Source organism: Colobus angolensis, unplaced genomic scaffold (genome assembly GCF_000951035.1).
Source record: "Colobus angolensis palliatus isolate OR3802 unplaced genomic scaffold, Cang.pa_1.0 Scaffold41, whole genome shotgun sequence".
NCBI classification, from domain to species: domain Eukaryota; kingdom Metazoa; phylum Chordata; class Mammalia; order Primates; family Cercopithecidae; genus Colobus; species Colobus angolensis.
In genome coordinates, this window is record NW_012117488.1 from 5,502,463 (window position 1) to 5,522,227 (window position 19,765).

The 19,765-nt window shown below is 34.1% G+C and overlaps 1 protein-coding gene across 1 annotated transcript in view; it reads left to right on the top strand.

Annotated features, from left to right (window-relative positions):
- Positions 1–19,765, top strand: part of COL24A1 (collagen, type XXIV, alpha 1) — a 395,043-nt gene that overhangs the window by 85,682 nt on the left and 289,596 nt on the right. Inside the window, exons 9-12 of the mRNA XM_011956095.1 lie at positions 4,149–4,202; positions 5,351–5,395; positions 13,136–13,189; positions 16,413–16,457. Coding sequence (XP_011811485.1) covers positions 4,149–4,202; positions 5,351–5,395; positions 13,136–13,189; positions 16,413–16,457 — 198 coding nt within the window. The remainder of the gene's footprint in view (positions 1–4,148; positions 4,203–5,350; positions 5,396–13,135; positions 13,190–16,412; positions 16,458–19,765) is intronic.

Genomic DNA, 19,765 nt, shown 5'->3' on the forward strand with positions numbered 1-19,765 from the left:
ACAGGCAACCTACAGAATGGGAGAAAATTTTTGCAATCTACTCATCTGACAAAGGGCTAATATCCAGAACCTACAAAGAACTCAAACAAATTTGCCAGAAAAAAACAACCCCATCAAAAAGTGGGCAAAGGAAATGAACAGACACTTCTCAAAAGAAGACATTCATACAGCCAACAGACACATGAAAAACTGCTCATCATCACTAGCCATCAGAGAAATGCAAGTCAAAACCACAATGAGATACCATCTCACACCAGTTGGAATGGCAATCATTAAAAAGTCAGGACACAACAGGTGCTGGAGAGAATGTGGAGAAATAGGAACACTTTTACACTGTTGGTGGGACCGTAAACTAGTTCAACCATTGTGGAAGACAGTGTGGCGATTCCTCAAGAATCTAAAACTAGAAATACCATTTGACCCAGCCATCCCATTACTGGGTATATACCCAAAGGATTATAAGTCATGCTGCTATAAAGACACATGCACATGTATGTTTATTGCAGCACTATTCACAATAGCAAAGACTTGGAACCAACCCAAGTGTCCATCAATGACAGACTGGATTAAGAAAATGTGGCACATATACACCATGAACTACTATGCAGCCACAAAAAAAAGGATGAGTTCATGTCCTTTGTAGGGACATGGATGCAGCTGGAAACCATAATTCTCAGCAAACTATTGCGAGAACAGAAAACCAAACACCGCATGTTCTCCCTCATAGGTGGGAATTGAACAATGAGATCACTTGGACACAGGGAGGGGAACATCACATACCAGGGCCTGTTGTGGGGTGGAGGGAGGGGAGAAGAATAGCATTAGGAGATATACCTAATGTAAATGACGAGCTAATGGGTGCAGCACACCAACACGGCACATGTATACATATGTAACAAACCTGCACGTTGTGCACATGTACCCTAGAACTTAAAGTATAATAATAATAAAAATAAAATACTATGGACATTAAGAGGAGCATAGCTGACTTGCTGGAAGACATTTGTCTTGAAAATTTGTAAATATCTTCAAATTGGTCAGCAAACATTTGGAAAGGCAATTATATCATTTATGTGAGCTCTAGTAATAAGAGCTGTCATTTACTTACAGCCCTTATTATTTGCCAAACTGTATTACTATTAACTACAACTTCTAGTCATATATTCAGTTTTACATGTGTTAATTAACCTAATGCCCAGCAACACTAAGAGTTATTGCAGTTACTTCCACTTTTAAATATATTTCTACACATAGTTCTCTTTTATCTACAAAATGAATGCTGTTATTCCATTTTACTAATGAAAAAACAGAAACTATAGTAGCAGTGCTGGAGCAGTGCCAGAATTCTGAATGAAGTCTAACTGACTCAGAACGTGTGTTTTAAGTAAGATTAGGACAGGCTTCCTAACTTTCCGTTCCTGACTTCTCAAGGGGCTGTTGATATAACTGTATCTCTGTTACTCCATCCAATCTGCAGATTTGAGTGAGCCGACTTTTTTTTAAAACTCTATCTTTAAATGCAGAGTGAATTAAGTCATGCTGTTTGTTTTGAGTTTCTTTTGAGTTTCTTTGGTTGTCTCAGTGATTCTAGGGTATGGTTGGCTCAGAATATGTTTATGCCATATAAAGATTATGCTGAAGTCTTACTTGTTTACTTTGTTTACTGCTGTTCTAGTATAGCAGAACTTAGACATTGAGTGGAATTCTTTTGTGTCTTTCTCTGCATAGCTAAACTGTGTTAGCTAGATCTCCACATGTTGCTTTAACACCCTCTGTGACAATCCATTCGAAATAGTATTTCACTTATATTCTATAACAGATTGCCTTTTTTTTGAGGTTAGTTAACTTAATGACTAGGAAAGGAATGGAAAAGGGATGGCGGTTTTCATTAGCCAGATAGATAGTGACCTACAGAATAAAAACAGCCTTTTACATTTGTCTTACTCCTTTCTGTTGGCATACATCAATATAAGGTTTTGTGAATGTCTAGAATGTGGGCCTGTCTGTTTTGGATTTGGATGGGGCATAAAGGAAGGTGGTTGTAAATATACTAGAGCAAATCCCATAATTAGAGGACTTTCCTTGGAGTGCTATTGGACGTTTTTGGCACTTCAAACCCACACTAGGGAAATGGGCCTTTGAATGGTGGTCTCTGGAATTAGACTTGCTGATTTAATTCCTGACTTCCTACTTATTAGCTAAGTAACCTTCCACTGGTGACATAAACACCTTATGTCTCATTTTTTCTCATTTCTCATATGGGAATAATGATATCTGTCTTACAGGGTTTTTGAGTAGATTGAATAAGATAATACATATAAAATACTTGAAATAGTGCCTGGCATATGATAAATGCCCAATAAATGTTATGGGAATAAAATATTATGTAAATATATGATATCTAATATGAATAGGGGAATATTTAATATATAAATACGGTTTCTGAAATTCATAGGATATAACTCTCTATATATAGACAAGAATTTCTTCTGTAATCCTCAGAAGGCCATTGTTTATTCACATTCTCTTCAGTTGTCCATTGTCTTAACTTCTGTGTATCAGTTTCTTTAAATGTAGAATGAAGAAAAGACTATCTCATATATGCAAAGTGCTTAGCAAATAAAAAGTGCTCAGTAAATGTTAATTTTGGTCAAGGGAAGGGAAGGGGAAATGAGAGATAGAAATGAGAGGGGAAAAAGTGAGAGATGAATTCTGAGAAAAGTAGAGAGAAGAAACTCAGCTATTATCCTCTATTTTTCATTTCCTTGGTCTGTTCTTTCTCTAGATTTTCCAAATTTTTAGAAGTTTTAGTGTATCTGTACTTAAAGTGGAGGTAACACTCTTCTATCTACTTCAGAGCAAAAGGACAAAGTGCAATTATCTTTCATTATATCATTTATAAACAAACAGGAAAGGAATTTTAGGTGATAATAAGAAATCTAGACAGCATTGTTGTCATCAGCTCAACATACCTTCTTCTGACATTTCCTTGGGTCAAGAATTGTTTGATAGACCTAAACTCTGAATAAACTAATGAGTAAATGAATAAATGAATGATGTATCAATGAAAAAGAGTTTTGTTTTTTTGTTTTTTGTTTTTTTTGTTTTTTATAAAATAGAAGCTGTAATATTTTGTCTCACTTTTCCACCCAGTTCTGTAGCAGTTTTCCTTTCTTATGCCTTTGGGTTTCCATATATTAGCCTTTCCTGAGCAAACTTTGTTTTAAATCAAGAATACAAAGTTGCAAATTCCGAGTGAGTTTACCATTTGTCTAAGTCAGTTTGGGCTGCTATAACAAAAGACCATAGACTGGGTGGCTTATAAACAATGGAAATTTCTCACAATTCTGGAGGCCGAAAGTCTGAGATCAGCATGCCAGCCCAGTTAGGTTCTGGTGAGGGCTATCTTTTGGATTACAGACTGCTGACTTTTTATTCTATTCTCACATGGCCTCTTTATAAGGTCATTTATCCCATTCATGAGGGCTCCAACCTATTTACCTTCCAAAGAGCCACCTCCTAATACTGTTAGGCATTATCAGCAGGGTTAGGATTTTAACATGAATTTTGAGGCACACAAATATTAAGTCCATAGCACCATTTAAATTTACTAGATCAGACCCATGTCATGATAAAGGTATTTGCCACTTAATATTTATTTACTTAATCAGACTTACTGTAAGGTTAAGTTTACTTTAGGAAAGAAGTAGAGGTTGGTTTTGTGGTTTACTGCCCCTCTTAGTCTTCTGGGGCTCATGCTCAGACTGTTAAGGACTGTTGTAGGATGATCGAGACAAGAAAGAATTCAATCTACTGGTAAAAAAAGTTATTGGTAATTAAGAAATATACCAGCTCTTCTTCTAGAATAAGTGTCTGTTTTAGCTGTGGATTTTTCCATCCTAGATTTATCATTATTAATTATCAATATATCATTTAGGGCCCTAATCTAATAGCTTTACTTATTTTATTTAGCAATTTTTGTCCATTTTCCTTCACACAGGTGATTTCAGTTACATAAGCCATGTGTAGGACTCAATATTTTTATGGGGAAAAATTATTTCCAAGCTTGTATATTGCAAATACACCAAATTTGGTTCCTTGGGCCTCCTTTGGCTTTGCTGTACTGTTTATTTTATTTATTATTTCAGGGAATTCCAGGATTTGCTGGTAATATTGGTTCACCCGGTTACCCTGGCAGGCAGGTGCAGTAACTATATTTAGACTTCTTATGTTCCTATTTATTAATACATTGTATTTCTGATTTTGAGAATTAATGTTCAGATAGTTGTTTTTATTAAATAATGAATAAGTCATAGAGAAATAATTTTAAAATCAAAGTTGTAGAAATCCATTACAATTTTTCTGCAGAAAGTTTTATTTAAAATTGGAATGGGGCTTTTAAATATGTTTGATGTGATATACAATGGAATCTTCAAAATTAAAATGCGCAAGTGTTAATAAGTTCTTAAAACAGTGCTGATTGTGATTTTACAATATTGTCACTGAACAAAATGAAGTAATAGTAAGAGTTAAGACTCTCTGTAATAAACATCATTTTTTAATAACAGAGTTATAAAAATTTGAGAAACAGTATACCACTAGCAAACACTTTTATCTAACTGAATTCGGTTATTTGTATACTGTTTTAAAAATTTATTCTAATCACTTTATATGTATTCCCTTATAACTTCTAGCTTTCTCTACTTCATGTAGATTAATAACAGAACAAGCTTTCTTTTCTAAGTTTTCATGAATTGATTACTTCTAAAATTAATTAAATGTATAGAGTTACATTTATATTTTTTTTATTCTCAATGAGGGAAATAAATAAGCAAAAAAATTAACAAAATTCTATTTTTTAGGACTTTAAAAACACTTAGAGGTATTCTGTATTACACTCTTACTCTCAAGTGAGAATATATGTTATATAAAAAATATAAAACATGAATATGTAAACATATGGACATTGATCTAGTTTCAAATATATTTATCTTTTTAAAAATTTATGGTAATATCTTTTAGAATAAGTTAATTAGAAATGTTTTAAAACAACACAGATAATCTTCCAGTGAGAAATAATGTAATGAAAAAATTTTTAAAAATCTGACAATGTGTTAATGTACTTTATTTATATATCTAAAATGTATTTGTGTATAGATTATTTCCAATGGCTCTTTTGGTTCAGAAATTCTAAAATTCCTCAAACATTGGTAATCTTCATTAGTTATGCAGAGTTCTGAATTCTATAGTTTTGAAAATGATACCTCTTTGTATGCCCTTTTTATTAATCTATTTATTAACTCTTTAAAAAGTACTGTAGTATGATGACAATGTCTTTTGTTTACACCAGGGTTTAGCTGGACCAGAAGGTCATTCAGGTCCTAAAGGTGCACGAGTAAGTAGTCATTTCCATCATTTTATTAAGCATGCTTGCCTAAAAGTGGAATGAAATATATAAAACACTTACACTCTCTTAGTAGCTTTGAATTTAATTCAGATGTAGCATGAATACACTTGCTTACTACAGTAGTTACTTTCACTTCTATGGTGACAGAAAACAGTCTCATTGTGGTAGGTTTTGCATAATTATTTTATATTTATTTCCATAGCATAATATCTGGCGTGTTAGAATGTGCTCTATAACATTTGTAGTATTATTTATATATGAATGGATACAGACCTAAGGAAGTCATGATGTAAAAAATATGAAGAGGTAAAGAAATTCATAGTGGTTCAAGGCTGAGATAATTTTATTATACAAAAACTGTCAGGAGTAAAGAAATATCTGCAAAGAATGAAATAACCTTATTGTATCCAGAACATCCCATTTCACTCCCAAACCATTAAAGGAAATGTTAGCTATTTTTAGTCACTAAGGAAGCAAAATAAACATTTCTATATTATATTGTGTTAGTCACTTTTTGCATCACTATAAATACCTGAGGCTGGGTAATTTATAAAGAAAAGAAGTTTAGTTGGCTCATAGTTCTGCAGGCCATGCAGATAAGGCACCGGCATTTGTATCTTGTGAGGGCCTTGGAAAACTCAAATAGTCACAGCAGAAAGTGAAGGGAGAGCAGGCAACGTCACAAGGTGAGAGTGGGAGTAAGAGAGAGAAAAACGGAAGGTCCCAAATCTTTCAAACACCCAGATCTCACTTGAGTTGAGAACTCACTTATCACCAAGGGGATGATGCCAAACCATCAGTGAGGGACCACCCCCACGATCCAGTCACTTCCCACCAGGCCACACCTCCAACATTAGGAATCACATTTCAACATGAGATTTTGAGGGGACAAACATCCAAACCATATAAACGTAGTGTATAAAATAAAAAATATATTTTTAAAATTCTTTATTTTTAATAGCCAGATATGTTCCAAAGTCTACATTTGTGCCTTATATTATCTAAAATACCTTTTGTTTTGTTTTGGTTTTGGTTTGAGATGGAATCTTGCTCTGTCGCCCAGGCTGGAGTGCAATGGCACAGTCTTGGCTCACTGCAACCTCCGCCTCCTGGGTTCAAGTGATTCTCCTGCCTCAGCCTCCCAAGTAGCTGGGACTACAGGCATGCACCACCATAACTAGCTAATTTTTGTATTTTTAGTAGAGACAGGGTTTCACCATGTTGACCAGGCTGGTCTCAAACCCCTGACCTCGTGATCCGCCTGCCTCGGCCTCACAAAGTGGTGGGATTACAGGCGTGAGCTCCTGCGCCCAGCCTAAAATGCCTTTTAAAAAGAAGTTAAGCATAAGGTATTTAAACAATATGTGCAATATGTCTTACATTTTAAAAAATTATTAAACATTTCCAGCTACTTTCATGTATATTTTATTCTTTTATTTTGCCATCGGCACTGTGATGTAGAACAGGCCTATCATCTTCATTTTACTGATGAGAAAAATAGCAAGCTAAGGAACTTACTTGATCTGCCAAAGTTATAGCTGGCTAGAACTGGAACCAATGTCTTTTCACGTTTAGCTCTGACCTCTTTCCACTAGCTCATGTTGTCTTTGTTCTTGCATTAAGTAACCATATAATGAGGAAAAGTCATGTATTTTTTTTTTTATTAGAAATTACACTGAAAACACATGTTGACTTGGATTTGGGAAGTAAGAAGAGATTAATGGCCAAGAACATGGACTGTGGAGTTAGATAGGTTTTCTTTTTTTTTTTTTTTTGAGACAGAGCCTTGCTCTGTCGCCCAGGCTGGAGTGTAGTGGTGTGATCTCGGCTCACTGCAACCTCCTCCTCCCAGGTTCAAGTGATTCTTCTGCCTCAGACTCCTGAGTAGCTGGGACTACAGGCATCTGCCACTACACCCAGCTAATTTTTGTATTTTTAGTAAAGACAGGCTTTCACCATATTGGCCAGGCTGGTCTCAAACTCCTGACCTTGTGATCTGCCTGTCTCGGCCTTCCAAAGTGCTAGGATTACAGGTGTGAGCCACGGAGACCAGCCTCTTAATACTTCTTTTACTAGCTTTGTGACTTTTGATGTTATTCAGTCTCTCTCTGCTTCATTTTTGTTATCTCATTATTTGTTAAATGGTCATGATGAAACTTACTTTTCAGGTAGTTGGGAAAAATTAAACAAGATTAGCATTCTTAAGGTATAAGGCATAGTGTATGCATATATTTACTATGTGGATTCTATAATTTCTTCTGTTCTTCTGTTCATGAACTAATAACTCCAAGGAATATATGCGAAATATATTTGGCACTGTACAACTTACTCTTATTGTATTTCGTCATCTTGCTTCAGTGATCCATATAACTGTGTTCTTCTGCATGCCATTTTTGCGTTGTATTATACATCCTTTTGTTTTTTCTTTCTCCCATTTGTATTGAAAATTGTTTTCTCGGTTACAACCCTCTTAAGTTGTACTTTTAGTTAGGTTTTCACACTTTAGTTAGGTTTCACGCGTGGGAGTGTGATTGGAATAAGGAGGGAATTTCACATTCATAAAGGTTCTCAAATGTAGATTGAAAAATTATTTTAGATTTAGGTGTATATGTGCAGATTTGTTACATGGATATATTGTGTAATGCTAAGGTTTGGGCTTTTAGTGATCATGTTGCCAAAGCAGTGAACATAGTACCCAATATATGGGTTTTTCAACCCTTGCCTTCTTCTGTCGCTCCCTCCTTAGGGAGTCTACAGTGTTTATTTTTCCCATCTTTGTGTCCACGTATACCCAATGTTTAGCTGCCATTTATAAGTGAGAACATGCAGCATATTTTGTTTTCTGTTTCTGTGTTAATTTGCTTAGGATAATCGCCTCCATCTGCATCTATGTTGCTGCGAAGGACATGGTTTTGTTCATTTTTATGGCACTGTAGTATTCCATGGTCTGTATGTACCACATTTTCTTCATGCAGTCCACTATTGATGAGCAGTTGGGTTGATTGCATGTCTTTTCTATGGTGAATAGTACTGCAATAAACATATGAGTGCAGATATGTTTTTGGTAGAATGATTTATTTTTCTTTGTGTATATGCCCAGTAATGAGATTGCTGGGTCAAATGGTAATTCTATTTTTAGTTCTTTGAGAAATTTCCAAACTTCTTTCTACAGGGGCTGAACTAATTTGCATTACCACCAACAGTGTATAAGCATTCCTTTTTATCTGAAACCTCATCATCTGTTATTTTCTGACTTTTTAATAATAGCTATTCTGACTGGTGTGAGATGGTATTCCCCTGTGATTTTGATTTGCATCTCTCCGATTACTTATGTTGAGCATTTTTTTCATGTTTTTGGGCCACTTGTATGTCTTATTTTGAGAAGTGTCTATTCATGTACTTTGCCCACTTTTTAATAAAGTTATTTGTTTTTTTCTTGTTGATTTGTTTAAGTTCCTTAGAGATTCTGGATATTAGTCCTTTGTCAGATGCATAGTTTGAAGATATTTTCTCCTGTTCTGTAAGTTGTCTATTTACTCTGTTGATGGTTTCTTTTACTCTGCAGAAGATCTTTAGTTTAATTAGGTCGCAATTGCCAATTTTTTTGTTGCATTTGTTGCTTTTCAGGATATAGTCATAAATTCTTTGCCTAGGCCAATGTCTAGAGGGGTATTTCCTAGGTTTTCTTCCAGGATTTTTATAGTTTGAGGTCTTACATATTAAGTCTTTAATCCATCCTGAGTTAATTTTTATATATTAACTCAGTCAGAGGTAGAGGTCCAGTTTCATTCTTCTGCGTATGGTTAGCCAGTTTTCCAGCACCATTTATTGAATAGGGTATTCTTTCCTGATTAATTATTTTTGCCGACTTTGTCGAAGATCGGTGAGTTGTAGGGTGCAGCTTTATCAAACGTAGATTTTTAGCATTAACTTCAAATCTGGTTAAAAAGGAAAAAATCATAGAAATATACTCATAGGATAGATGTTTTTCACTTAATTTGTGTCCTGTTACTGGTAAATTCTAAATGTTATGAATTATACATGAATATTTTCATGAATCATGATAAATTAGCTTTTCATTGGCAGTTATTTGATGGTATTTTTTTGGTATTAGCAGAAATATTTTGTCAAATGTAAACATTTAAAACACATCATAATTTTTAAACCCTTCTTTGGCATTTCTTTATGTAATAATGTGCTAGCTGCCCACAAAAGTAAAAGTATATTGAACCTCTCCCGACCCTCTAGTGGTCCTGCTGGTGACACAGAATTGCTTCTAACCAGATCTACCACCTTCGAATCAAAAAGCAAAAACATGTGTTATTCTTTTTAATGTTCTTTGTTTCATTACACAGTAAACTCTAGTTTAATGGTGGTATTTTGAGAATGACCTCAACTCTGTGTGGTTTCTTTGTTTGGTACTGCTGACATCTTATTTCTGTTAGAATCAGTGTAATGATGATCAAGAAACCTCTATGAAACTCCTAAACAATTACTTATAACATTGTTGTATTTAAAATATCTAATTGTAAAATGTTCCCTTTACACTCTGTACAGCCTATGTTGGAGTTCTGACTTCAGTTCTTGAGTTATCAATTGATTATTTAGTTCACTGATAAGTATACACCAGTTAGAATGTCTTCTTTTTATTTGTAACCAAAACTCCTGTTGGATATATTAAAACAAAAGTTAGCTGACTTTACACTTGAAGTCATCAACAGATGATTCTGAAAATGTACACAGCTTGTCATCATAATCCTAAATGCTCTAGTATCAGAAATACTTTCGTATGGTTCACTTTAAAAGAAACATTTCCCATTCTCCAGCTGCTTGACTTTTGAGTAAGAAAATTATAGATGTTTCGCTTTATTGAAGTTATGTATAAAGGAACACATTCTCTCTCTCTTTTCTTTCAGTTTTTGCTTGTTCATACAATCTATGGAATATAAGGCAATTTTAGGCACCTTTGACAAGGAAAAACACCTAAAAAAGTTTTCAAGATGGATGATGGCAACTTTTTTAATGGCAATACTTAACTGAACTCTAAGGAACTAAAATCTTCCAAAAGTTTTATTCCAGGCAACTTAGGTATGATTCTTGAGACATTTATCTCTTTCTTTTTAAAATGAAAAAGATAAAATATGCATAACATAAAAAGTTCCATTTATAAACCCTTTTAAATTATATAATCAGTGGCCTTAAGTACATCCACATTGTCGTACAACCATTGCCACCATCCATCTTAAAAACTTTTTCATCTTCCCAAACTGAAACTCTGTACCCAATAAACAATTCCCCATTCTCCACTCCCAGTCCCTGGAAACCACCATTCTACTTTCTGTCTCTGTGAATTTGACTACCCTAAGTACATCATGTAAGTGGAATCGTACACTATCTGTCCTTTTGTGAGTGGCTTACTGCACTTAGCATAATTGTCTTTAAGGTCCATCCATGTTGTGGCAGTTATCAGAATCCTTCATTTTTAAGGCTGAATAATATTCCATTTTATGTATATACAACATTTGGTTTATTCATTCATCTGTTAATGAACATTTGGGTTGCTTCCACCTGTTGATAATTGTGAATAATGCTGAAATGGGTATAGAAATGACATTTACTTTTTAATGCTTGAATTCTTCAGTATCTGTTATTATGAAAGTATTTACTCTGAGAAATCATCCATTGTGTGATTCAAAATAAGAAGCCTTTATTTAAATCTTAGTAAAAATGACCTACTGTATCTCTACTTCAATTTCTTTTATACTTTGGCTTTTCTCTGTATCCATATAACTACTCTTCTCCCACACCCCTATTTCACCCTCTGTCTGATCAGTGAGAATTTTTCCTGTTATTTTCTCCTCAGAGCTTTAGTCTGTCTTTAAGACTTCAGACATATCTGTCCTTCAGATTTTTTTTCTCTATGAGCTTTTTCTATGAACCCCACATCTTGCAACTCCCTGCCATGATAATTACATTTGAATACCTCATTATAACCACAAATTCCAAATAACTAACAAAACTCATCCTCTTTATATCAGACTCAGCTTTTCTATTTGTTTTCCATATGTCTATCAGTGGTTATCATTTGCCTGTCAAGCCAATTGTAAACTTTAGAGTCATCTTTTCTCTTGATTCTTATAGATAGATAAAGACCTGTGTGACCCACTGTAATCCAAGTGAGTTTATAAAGTGAAAATTTGATTATATCAAAACTGTGTCTAAATTTTTTAATGACTCACGGTGTAAATTGCAGACTTGCCATCATAACAAAAAAGACTCTTCATGATATGACCCCCTGCCACCCTTTCCAAACTCAGCTCTTGCCCACCAATCACACAGACTATTTGTAATTCTTTGTAAAAGTTATGTCATTTCATTCTGATTGATTGACTGATGGCACATTGTTAGCCCTGCCTTTTCTTTTCTTCAGGACTTAGTTCAAATGTTGCTTCCTCAGTAAAGCAAAGCACCATTAATCCTCTCTCTAGGCAAAGCTGGTCATTCTGCTTCCAAAGTTCCCATTGTTTATTTGTCATATCACCTATTACATAATCATGTAACAATTATCACATGATATTACAATTATTTTTTTGTATGACCCTCTTTCCTAATAAACTATGTACTTGTTGAGGGCACTGATTTTCACATGCATCTTTATAAACCCAGTACCTGACACAAAATGGCTACTAAAATAATGTTTGTTGAACCAATAATCTGGACCCATAATCCTTCAAATTTAGACCACTTAAAGAGCTTCTAACAGGTTTGCCTATATTCAGTGTTTCCTGTCATGGCTGTATGCTGTATCCTATCAACAGATTAATATTTTAGAAATACAGCATAACATCAGTGCACTACCATACTCCCTAAAATCAGTAGTTTCCATTTGTCTAATATATAAAGTCTAAAATTTTTATTTTAAAATTTAAGACTCTCCTTAATCTAGCACCCAAACTACCATACACTTTATCTGTAAAATTGATGAAATGCGTTATTTCCCATAAGTGAGATATAACTAAGTTATGTTAGAATAAAGTGCCTTGCATTGCTATTTATATGTATCTCTTGTTTCTCAGACCAGATTGGAATCTTTATTAAGGCAGGATGGGTCTTACACATAAAACTAACATATAAAACCATCTTACATACAAAGCATGTTATATAAAAAATGTGATCAATTACCATTTGCAAACACTCTCCAATTGTTACCATTAACAAAGACTTCCTATTTTGTCTTTATTTACTCTAATTGCTCTTCTAGAGTTCTTTCTCCAGTCTCTGCTTATTAAGATTTTACCCACTCTGTAGACCTGTCTCAAGTGACAGTCTCCTTTGAAGCCTTCTTTGATTGCCTTTGCTCCTGCCACATTTAAATGTATCTCTTCCTCCACTGTACTTCTTATATTCTTTTGATACCTCCATTCTGTCTTAAATTTTAGCTAATTATATACATATATTTTCTGCCAACTATAAAATTTAGTGAAGGAAATTATTTAGGCTCATTTTTATTAGCCACCATTTCTTAAATTATATTTTGTATATTTTTTAATGGGAAGATTGATCTGTAACTTCTGGAAAAAAAGCAGTTAGGTGAAGGGAAGTTATTCACACTTGTAAGTCTTATAATTTCATGCTACTACAAATAAAATTTTAAGTACTTCTTTTTAGAATCACTTATGGGGAGAATATTCAAATGAAATAATATACAGATTATTTTCTTGTTTTAAGGGTTTTATTGGCTCTCCTGGAGAAGTGGGACAACTGGGTCCTGAAGGAGAAAGGGTAAGTCCATTCCCTTCAAATAGTATTTCTGAAATGATATACTTAAAATAATGTATAACAGGGGTCATAAAATCAAATGTCAGGGAAATAATCTTACCGAGTTACCAAGTCAGGTTTAAGAAAAATCACCTGCCAGAAATGTAATTTGATTTTTGAAAATCTTACTGAATTTTGTTAAAAGAAAGTAACATAGCATGATAGAAATATAATTATATTTTAAATTTCAATTTTTGAAAATGCACACTAAAATACTAAAATATCTATGAAATTTTTATTTTGTAATTCATTATCTTTGAGTATAAATTCTTGACAAGTCTTGATTTTGAGAGCAATATGTGGTAGAATTTAGCCTCAGAAGATATATTTTTGTTTAATTTAATAATGGGAGATAGCTGTTAATAAATATTGGTACTTATAAGTAAAGACAGAACCTTTGCAAAATGGTTTGTTATACTAAAAAGGTTAATGAAGTTATTTATAGGAGTTATGGCATTGCAGCTTCATCATATCTAGTTTTCAGTGCTATATGCAATCTATATGGAGTAATTTCTCTTTGTATTCCTTCATTTACATTGCCAGTATTAATTGAAAACAGTAGAATTGAACAATATTAGTATATTGTCGTAGAATTTGAAATTAGAGAGTCATATTCAGAATTCAGCCTTCACCCCTATCATTATAAGAATGCAGTTCAGGCCAAAATGTTCATTTCTGGAAAGTGATTTTTGCAAATGAAAGTGAACCACATTCTTTGCTAAATGAATTTTTCAAATAAATAGTTTTTAGTGAGGGAGTTAAGTTATATTTTCTTGTAATTACTTGTGAATGCCCCTGCAGAGAAGAAATAATCAAAGAGTTTAAATGTGCTGTAATGACAATCAAAATGTCTAGCCATCTTTGGTGAGATGAGGTAAAGATGTTTCCCTGGTGAACACAGCAAGTCGTTTTGTTCAATAGCAAAAAATATCTTCAGCAGAACTCCACAACTAAGCCACCTAACCTTCGTGTACTACAGCAGACTAGCAGAGGATGTATCTCATTGATCATGCAAAGAATTGATCTGCTGCTTCTTGACCCAATGATTCTGGTTTACATTGTTAATTACTCTGCTTTTCATGATAACAATCCTTTTCTGATCCTTTGACATGAACTGATTTCTCATAAATTATTTAACAAACCAAAATTATGTGTCCTTGTAAAATGTTGTCATCTTGGATTTAATGATCTTAAGCCCAGTGTTGACACTGGCCATCAATTGGCACATTGCTGTAATCACACTCACTAATTTTTACCAGTCTATATGAAAATATCAAGACCTGGCCGGGCATGGTGGCTCACACCTGTAATCCCAGCACTTTGGGAGGCCGAGGCAGGTGGATGACGAGTTCAGGAGATCAAGACCATCCTGGCTAACATGGTGAAACCCCGTCTCTACTAAAAATACAAAAAATTAGCCGGGCGTGGTGGTGGGCGCCTGTAGTCCCAGCTACTCGGGAGGCTGAGGCAGGAGAATGGCATGAAACCAGGAGGTGGAGCTTTCAGTGAGCCGAGATCACACCACTGCACTCCAGCCTGGGCAACAGAGCAAGACTTTGTCAAAAAATAAAAATTAAAATTAAAAAAAAAGAAAATATCCAGACCTGTCTCAACATATAAATACACAAGACCAGTTTGTGATATTGAGCCCATCATGGGTACTGTGTCCTAATATTATTTGGCTATGTCAAAATTCTCATTAAAACTATGAATGATGTAGCTAAAAGGGTGTTATGTTATAAAACATTTAAGTAAAAAAAGCAGAAGAGAGTAAGATACAGTAGTGCTAAGTATTGCTGAAAAAAATGGAAAGAAAAAGTCATTTCTGGGAGTCAATACTGTACATTACATGCATATTGTGTGTATACACATACACATACATATGAAACATGTACACACATATGTGTATATAAATGAAAAATGCTTATATAATTCTGTCTGTATTATTTGACTTCTTGATGAGATTTAGGGAGGCTACTGAAAATTTAGGAAATAATTATTCTTTTTTTTTAAAAGGTTGGTTGTATTATGTAAATATATATAAAGTCTTAATGAAATGAGTCTTCTTGCTCACCTGTGAACTCTTTTTTGATGATCAGATACATGAGTATTTTCTAAACACTGTTGACCTGAAAGTGAATGGATTACTTCAGCCAATGATGTCTTCTAACTTACCTGTATGTACTATTAATCTCAAGCTACATGGTTGTGACAGACTGCTTAGCCTACAAGTCTCAAAGTGATGATATCAAGATGCTTTAAACTGCAAATAACAGAAAACCACAATTCAAACTGGCTTAAGCATAAGGATTTTTTAATGATGATGATGATAATAGCAAATGATCTACTGAATGGTTTTATGTATGTGCATGTATATAAAAACAATTTAATAAATGGTTTTATATACATGAATTAACTTCTTTATATATGTATATATATGAAATTTTTAATAAACTTATATGTATGTGTATGTGTATATACACGAATTAACTTCTTTATAGGTATTGTTATTCTTCTCACCATGGATGAAGAAAATGAGGCACACACAGAGGAATTATCTTGTCTTAGGCTATATACAGGCAGTAAGAGCAGAGCCAGGATTTGGACAAGGTTTTGTCGGCTCTAAAGCCTGAGTACTTAAATACTGTACCCTACTGCTTCTTACATGACCAGAAATCCATAGGTTAGATGGGCTGTAGATTCATCTCTCTGCTTTACCTTTTCTAATGTTGTCTTTACCCTAAGGCTTATTTCCCATATGATTGCAAGATTGCCAGTGCACAGGTTAAATGTGTCTTTGTTTATATCCAGATAGAGAGGGGAAGACAGAGAGGAGGGCATTTTCCCTTAGATATGGAAAATAAGACCTTCATGTTCATCTGGTTATACCAACTTTGGTAATATGCCTATCTCTGGACAAATAACTATCACCAGGGAAATGTCAAGATCCCATTTGGAAGTACAGATGGGATGGATTCCTGAATAAAAGCAGAATTTTGTTTTGAAGAAGAAAGAGGCTGCCTCAGTTAAATTAATATATTGAGGCTTTTCTGAATATCACATCAGTTTATAGAATAATTTGTTTTTATCTTTTGAATGCTTTATTACTTTATATTGGGAGAAAAAGATCTATAGTACCTAATTCATTTATTCAACAAATATTTCCTTTTTCTTTTCTATATTCTAGGGCATTCCTGGGATCCGTGGAAAGAAGGGTTTTAAGGGGAGACAGGTATCTTCATTTGTGTTTTTGAGGTTTATGTTAGAGCAATATAACCTGGTTTTGTGTTCTTATCTATTAAAATATGAAGACACTTTTTACTGTTTGTTGTTTACAATTGTTCCATTTTAATTTTTGCCTCTTGAATAGTGTATCAAATAATACCTGAGAATATAAAGGAAAATTTAGATTAAAAAATAACTCAACTTTGAACACGTCTAACCCTTTCAATATACCAGTGGAAAACACTTGCCTCTATGGTAAGGAGCTAAAATGCCACAGAAAATACGTGAACAACTTAAAACACAAATGGTAGTACTATTCAACCAATTCTACATGACCAGATGTTGTAGAGGTTCAACCTCATGTTCTAGAGAATTTTTAAATGCGTGCTTCAGCTGTTAATTATTTAGTAGATTAACAGAGATTAGTTTGCTATAACTTCTTGTATTTTCAGGTTAAAAAAATCCAGGAAAGTGAATTTTACTAGGTAATATGATAATTTCAGAGATGGCAGGAAATTGTGACATCATCCAGTACCCCATTGCTTAACAAATGAGAAAAATGTGGTCCAGAAAGGCATCCTGAGGTTCTCCTTGTTAATCTAGTATAGTCCGTGAAGATAAAAAGTGAGATTTTTCATGACAGCTTTTCTAAAATTTTGTGTACTTGAATAAAATCTTAATGATAATACTAAAGGACTGCAGCTCTCACCAGAATATTCAAATCATTTTGAAACATTTATCCTTCAAGCTTTGCAATACTCCTTGAAGGTAAAATAGAGTAAGTATTAATGTCACCATAATATAAGTGAGGAAAATAAAGCTTAGAGATGTTAAAAGACTTGCTTAGATCAGATAGTTGAAAGTGGTAAAATCAGTAATTGAGCAAAGCTCCACTGAATCTAAATCCAGAATCCTTTTCCTTACTGCTTAGGTATTTCTGCTTTGTCTTCTACTCACACTGCTTAGAAGAGGCATGAATTGTTTTTTCATGATGTCTGGCCAAAATGAGATACAGTTATTTTAAAGTTTAAAGATTTTAATATATTAAGATAAACTTACCAAACTGTCAAGAAATACAAAATAAGCCAAACGTTTTGTTTCCCTACAATTACATTGAACTTAAAAGCTAATCTCATAATGGTTATAACAGTAGAAACTGCCATCACTATTGCTATATCACCATTTTTAAGTACTGAAGCACCGTGATGAGTATTTAGTATGCCATCTCATTTAACTATGATCTGTTATACTTGAATACATTGGTGTGTTGTTATTATTATTATTATTTTATTTTTACATTTTACCTCTCATACACATATCCCAACAGAAAATACCTTTCTATTTATTGGGTATCCAATTTCTAATCCAAAATTCTAAAGATTGACAATAGGTAGTTTGTTTTCTTTAGTCTTGTTTACTCCATTCTGTATCTTCAAATTTTCACCCTTCTCCTATCAATGTATGCTATTAATAAAAGAACCAAGAAAATCATTTGCTATAATATATAAATTACTTCCAATGCTTAAAATGCTGCCTTACCCTTTGGCAATTATTTTAAGTATATTGAGTGTGAAGGCAGGGCGCAGTGGCTCACGTCTGTAATCTTTGCACTTTGGGAGGCTGAGGAGGGCGGATCAGTTGAAATCAGGTGTTCAAGACCAGCCGGGCCAACATGGCAAAACCCCATCTCTACTAAAAATACAAAAATTAGCTGGGTGTAGGGTGGGTGCCTGTGATCCCAGCTACTCAGGAGACTGAGGCAGGAGAATCACTTGAACCCAGGAGGCAGAGGTTGCAGTGAGCTGAGATCGTGCCACTGCACTCCAGCCTGGGCGACAGAGTAAGACTCCATCTCAAAATAAATAAATAAATAAATATTAAAAATAACATAGAGTCTTAAGACAAAATAACTAACTTGCAATGGTGGAATTTTAGACATTGATGAGCAAATTGAATATTTTCTCAAAGCCCTTGTATGTATCACTTAGATAACCACCAATTATTTCATTTGCTAATATTGCTGATCTCATGTAGACATCAACTTGATTTTGGCTTTGGCAATGTATAGGTAATTTCTAGTTTCCTACTATAATGAATTATGAAATTATCCAGAGACCTTTATAGACAGCTTCTGGTTTTGTAATCCATAAGGAATTATAAAATTATCCAACCGGAGCCTATTGAATTGAAAAAGGGAGTTTAAGAAAACAGTGGAAAAGTAGTGAATGAAATGATTACGGGGCTCTTGTTTGATTGCACTCTTCTCTTTATTCTAAAATTTGCAAAGCTTTATTGCTTTTAAAATATATGCATATGTAATAGATTTAGATCTTTTGAAAAATTGAATTTGAAAAACATATATTCATTTTTTCTGACTAATGTTTATTTTAAAGTCTGTCTAGTATGGTAATATATTATGTATGCTATATGTACTTTTTATCATTTTTACCACAAAATGATTTGTCTATATTTATACGGAAAATATGAATACTTAGAATAAAATACAGTTACAGCCACATGTCAACTTATGGCAAGGCTGACCTCAGAGACTGTCCCAGAATATATTATCCTATGTATAAATGCCCCCCTTATTCTTTCTGTTTATTATAAATAAAATCATCTTCAAAAGATATTATGCACCATAGGATTCTTGTATTTCAATTCAGATGATTAAAATTCCATGAGAAACATGGTCATTTATTACTGTTTTAATAACAGTAAAAGGAAAAGATCTTTTGATAATCTGTCCACTCTCTTTGATGTAGAAAATAGTAGGTGTGTAGAAGATGAATATGGTCATGTTCTCCTGGTAATTTGTTAAATTATGTTTACTATTAATTGTGAAATACAGAACAGAACTAAAAGATTCCAGGCTACTATGAAGTAGATGGATGACACCTATACCTTTGAGAGAATGTGACAGAAACCTGGAAATGCTGAAATCTGAACGTACTAGCATCTGAGAAACTTTTGGCTTTGCATAAGTCAAAAACCGTTTTAATTTTCTGCTGGTTTGAGAGCTATTTAGAAGTTTGGGCCGGGCACGGTGGTTCATGCCTGTAATCCCAGCGCTCTGGGAGACCGAGGCGGGCGGATCATGAGAACAACAGATCGAGACCATCTTGGGCAACATGGTGAAACCTGTCTCTACTAAAAATACAAAAATTAGATGGGCGTAGTGGCGCATGCCTGTAGTCCCAGCTATTCAGGAGGCTCAGGAAGGAGAATTGCTTGAACCCAGGAGGCGGAGGTTGCAGTGAGCCAAGATTGCGCCACTGCACTCCAGCCTGGCAACAGAGTGAGACTCCGTCTCAA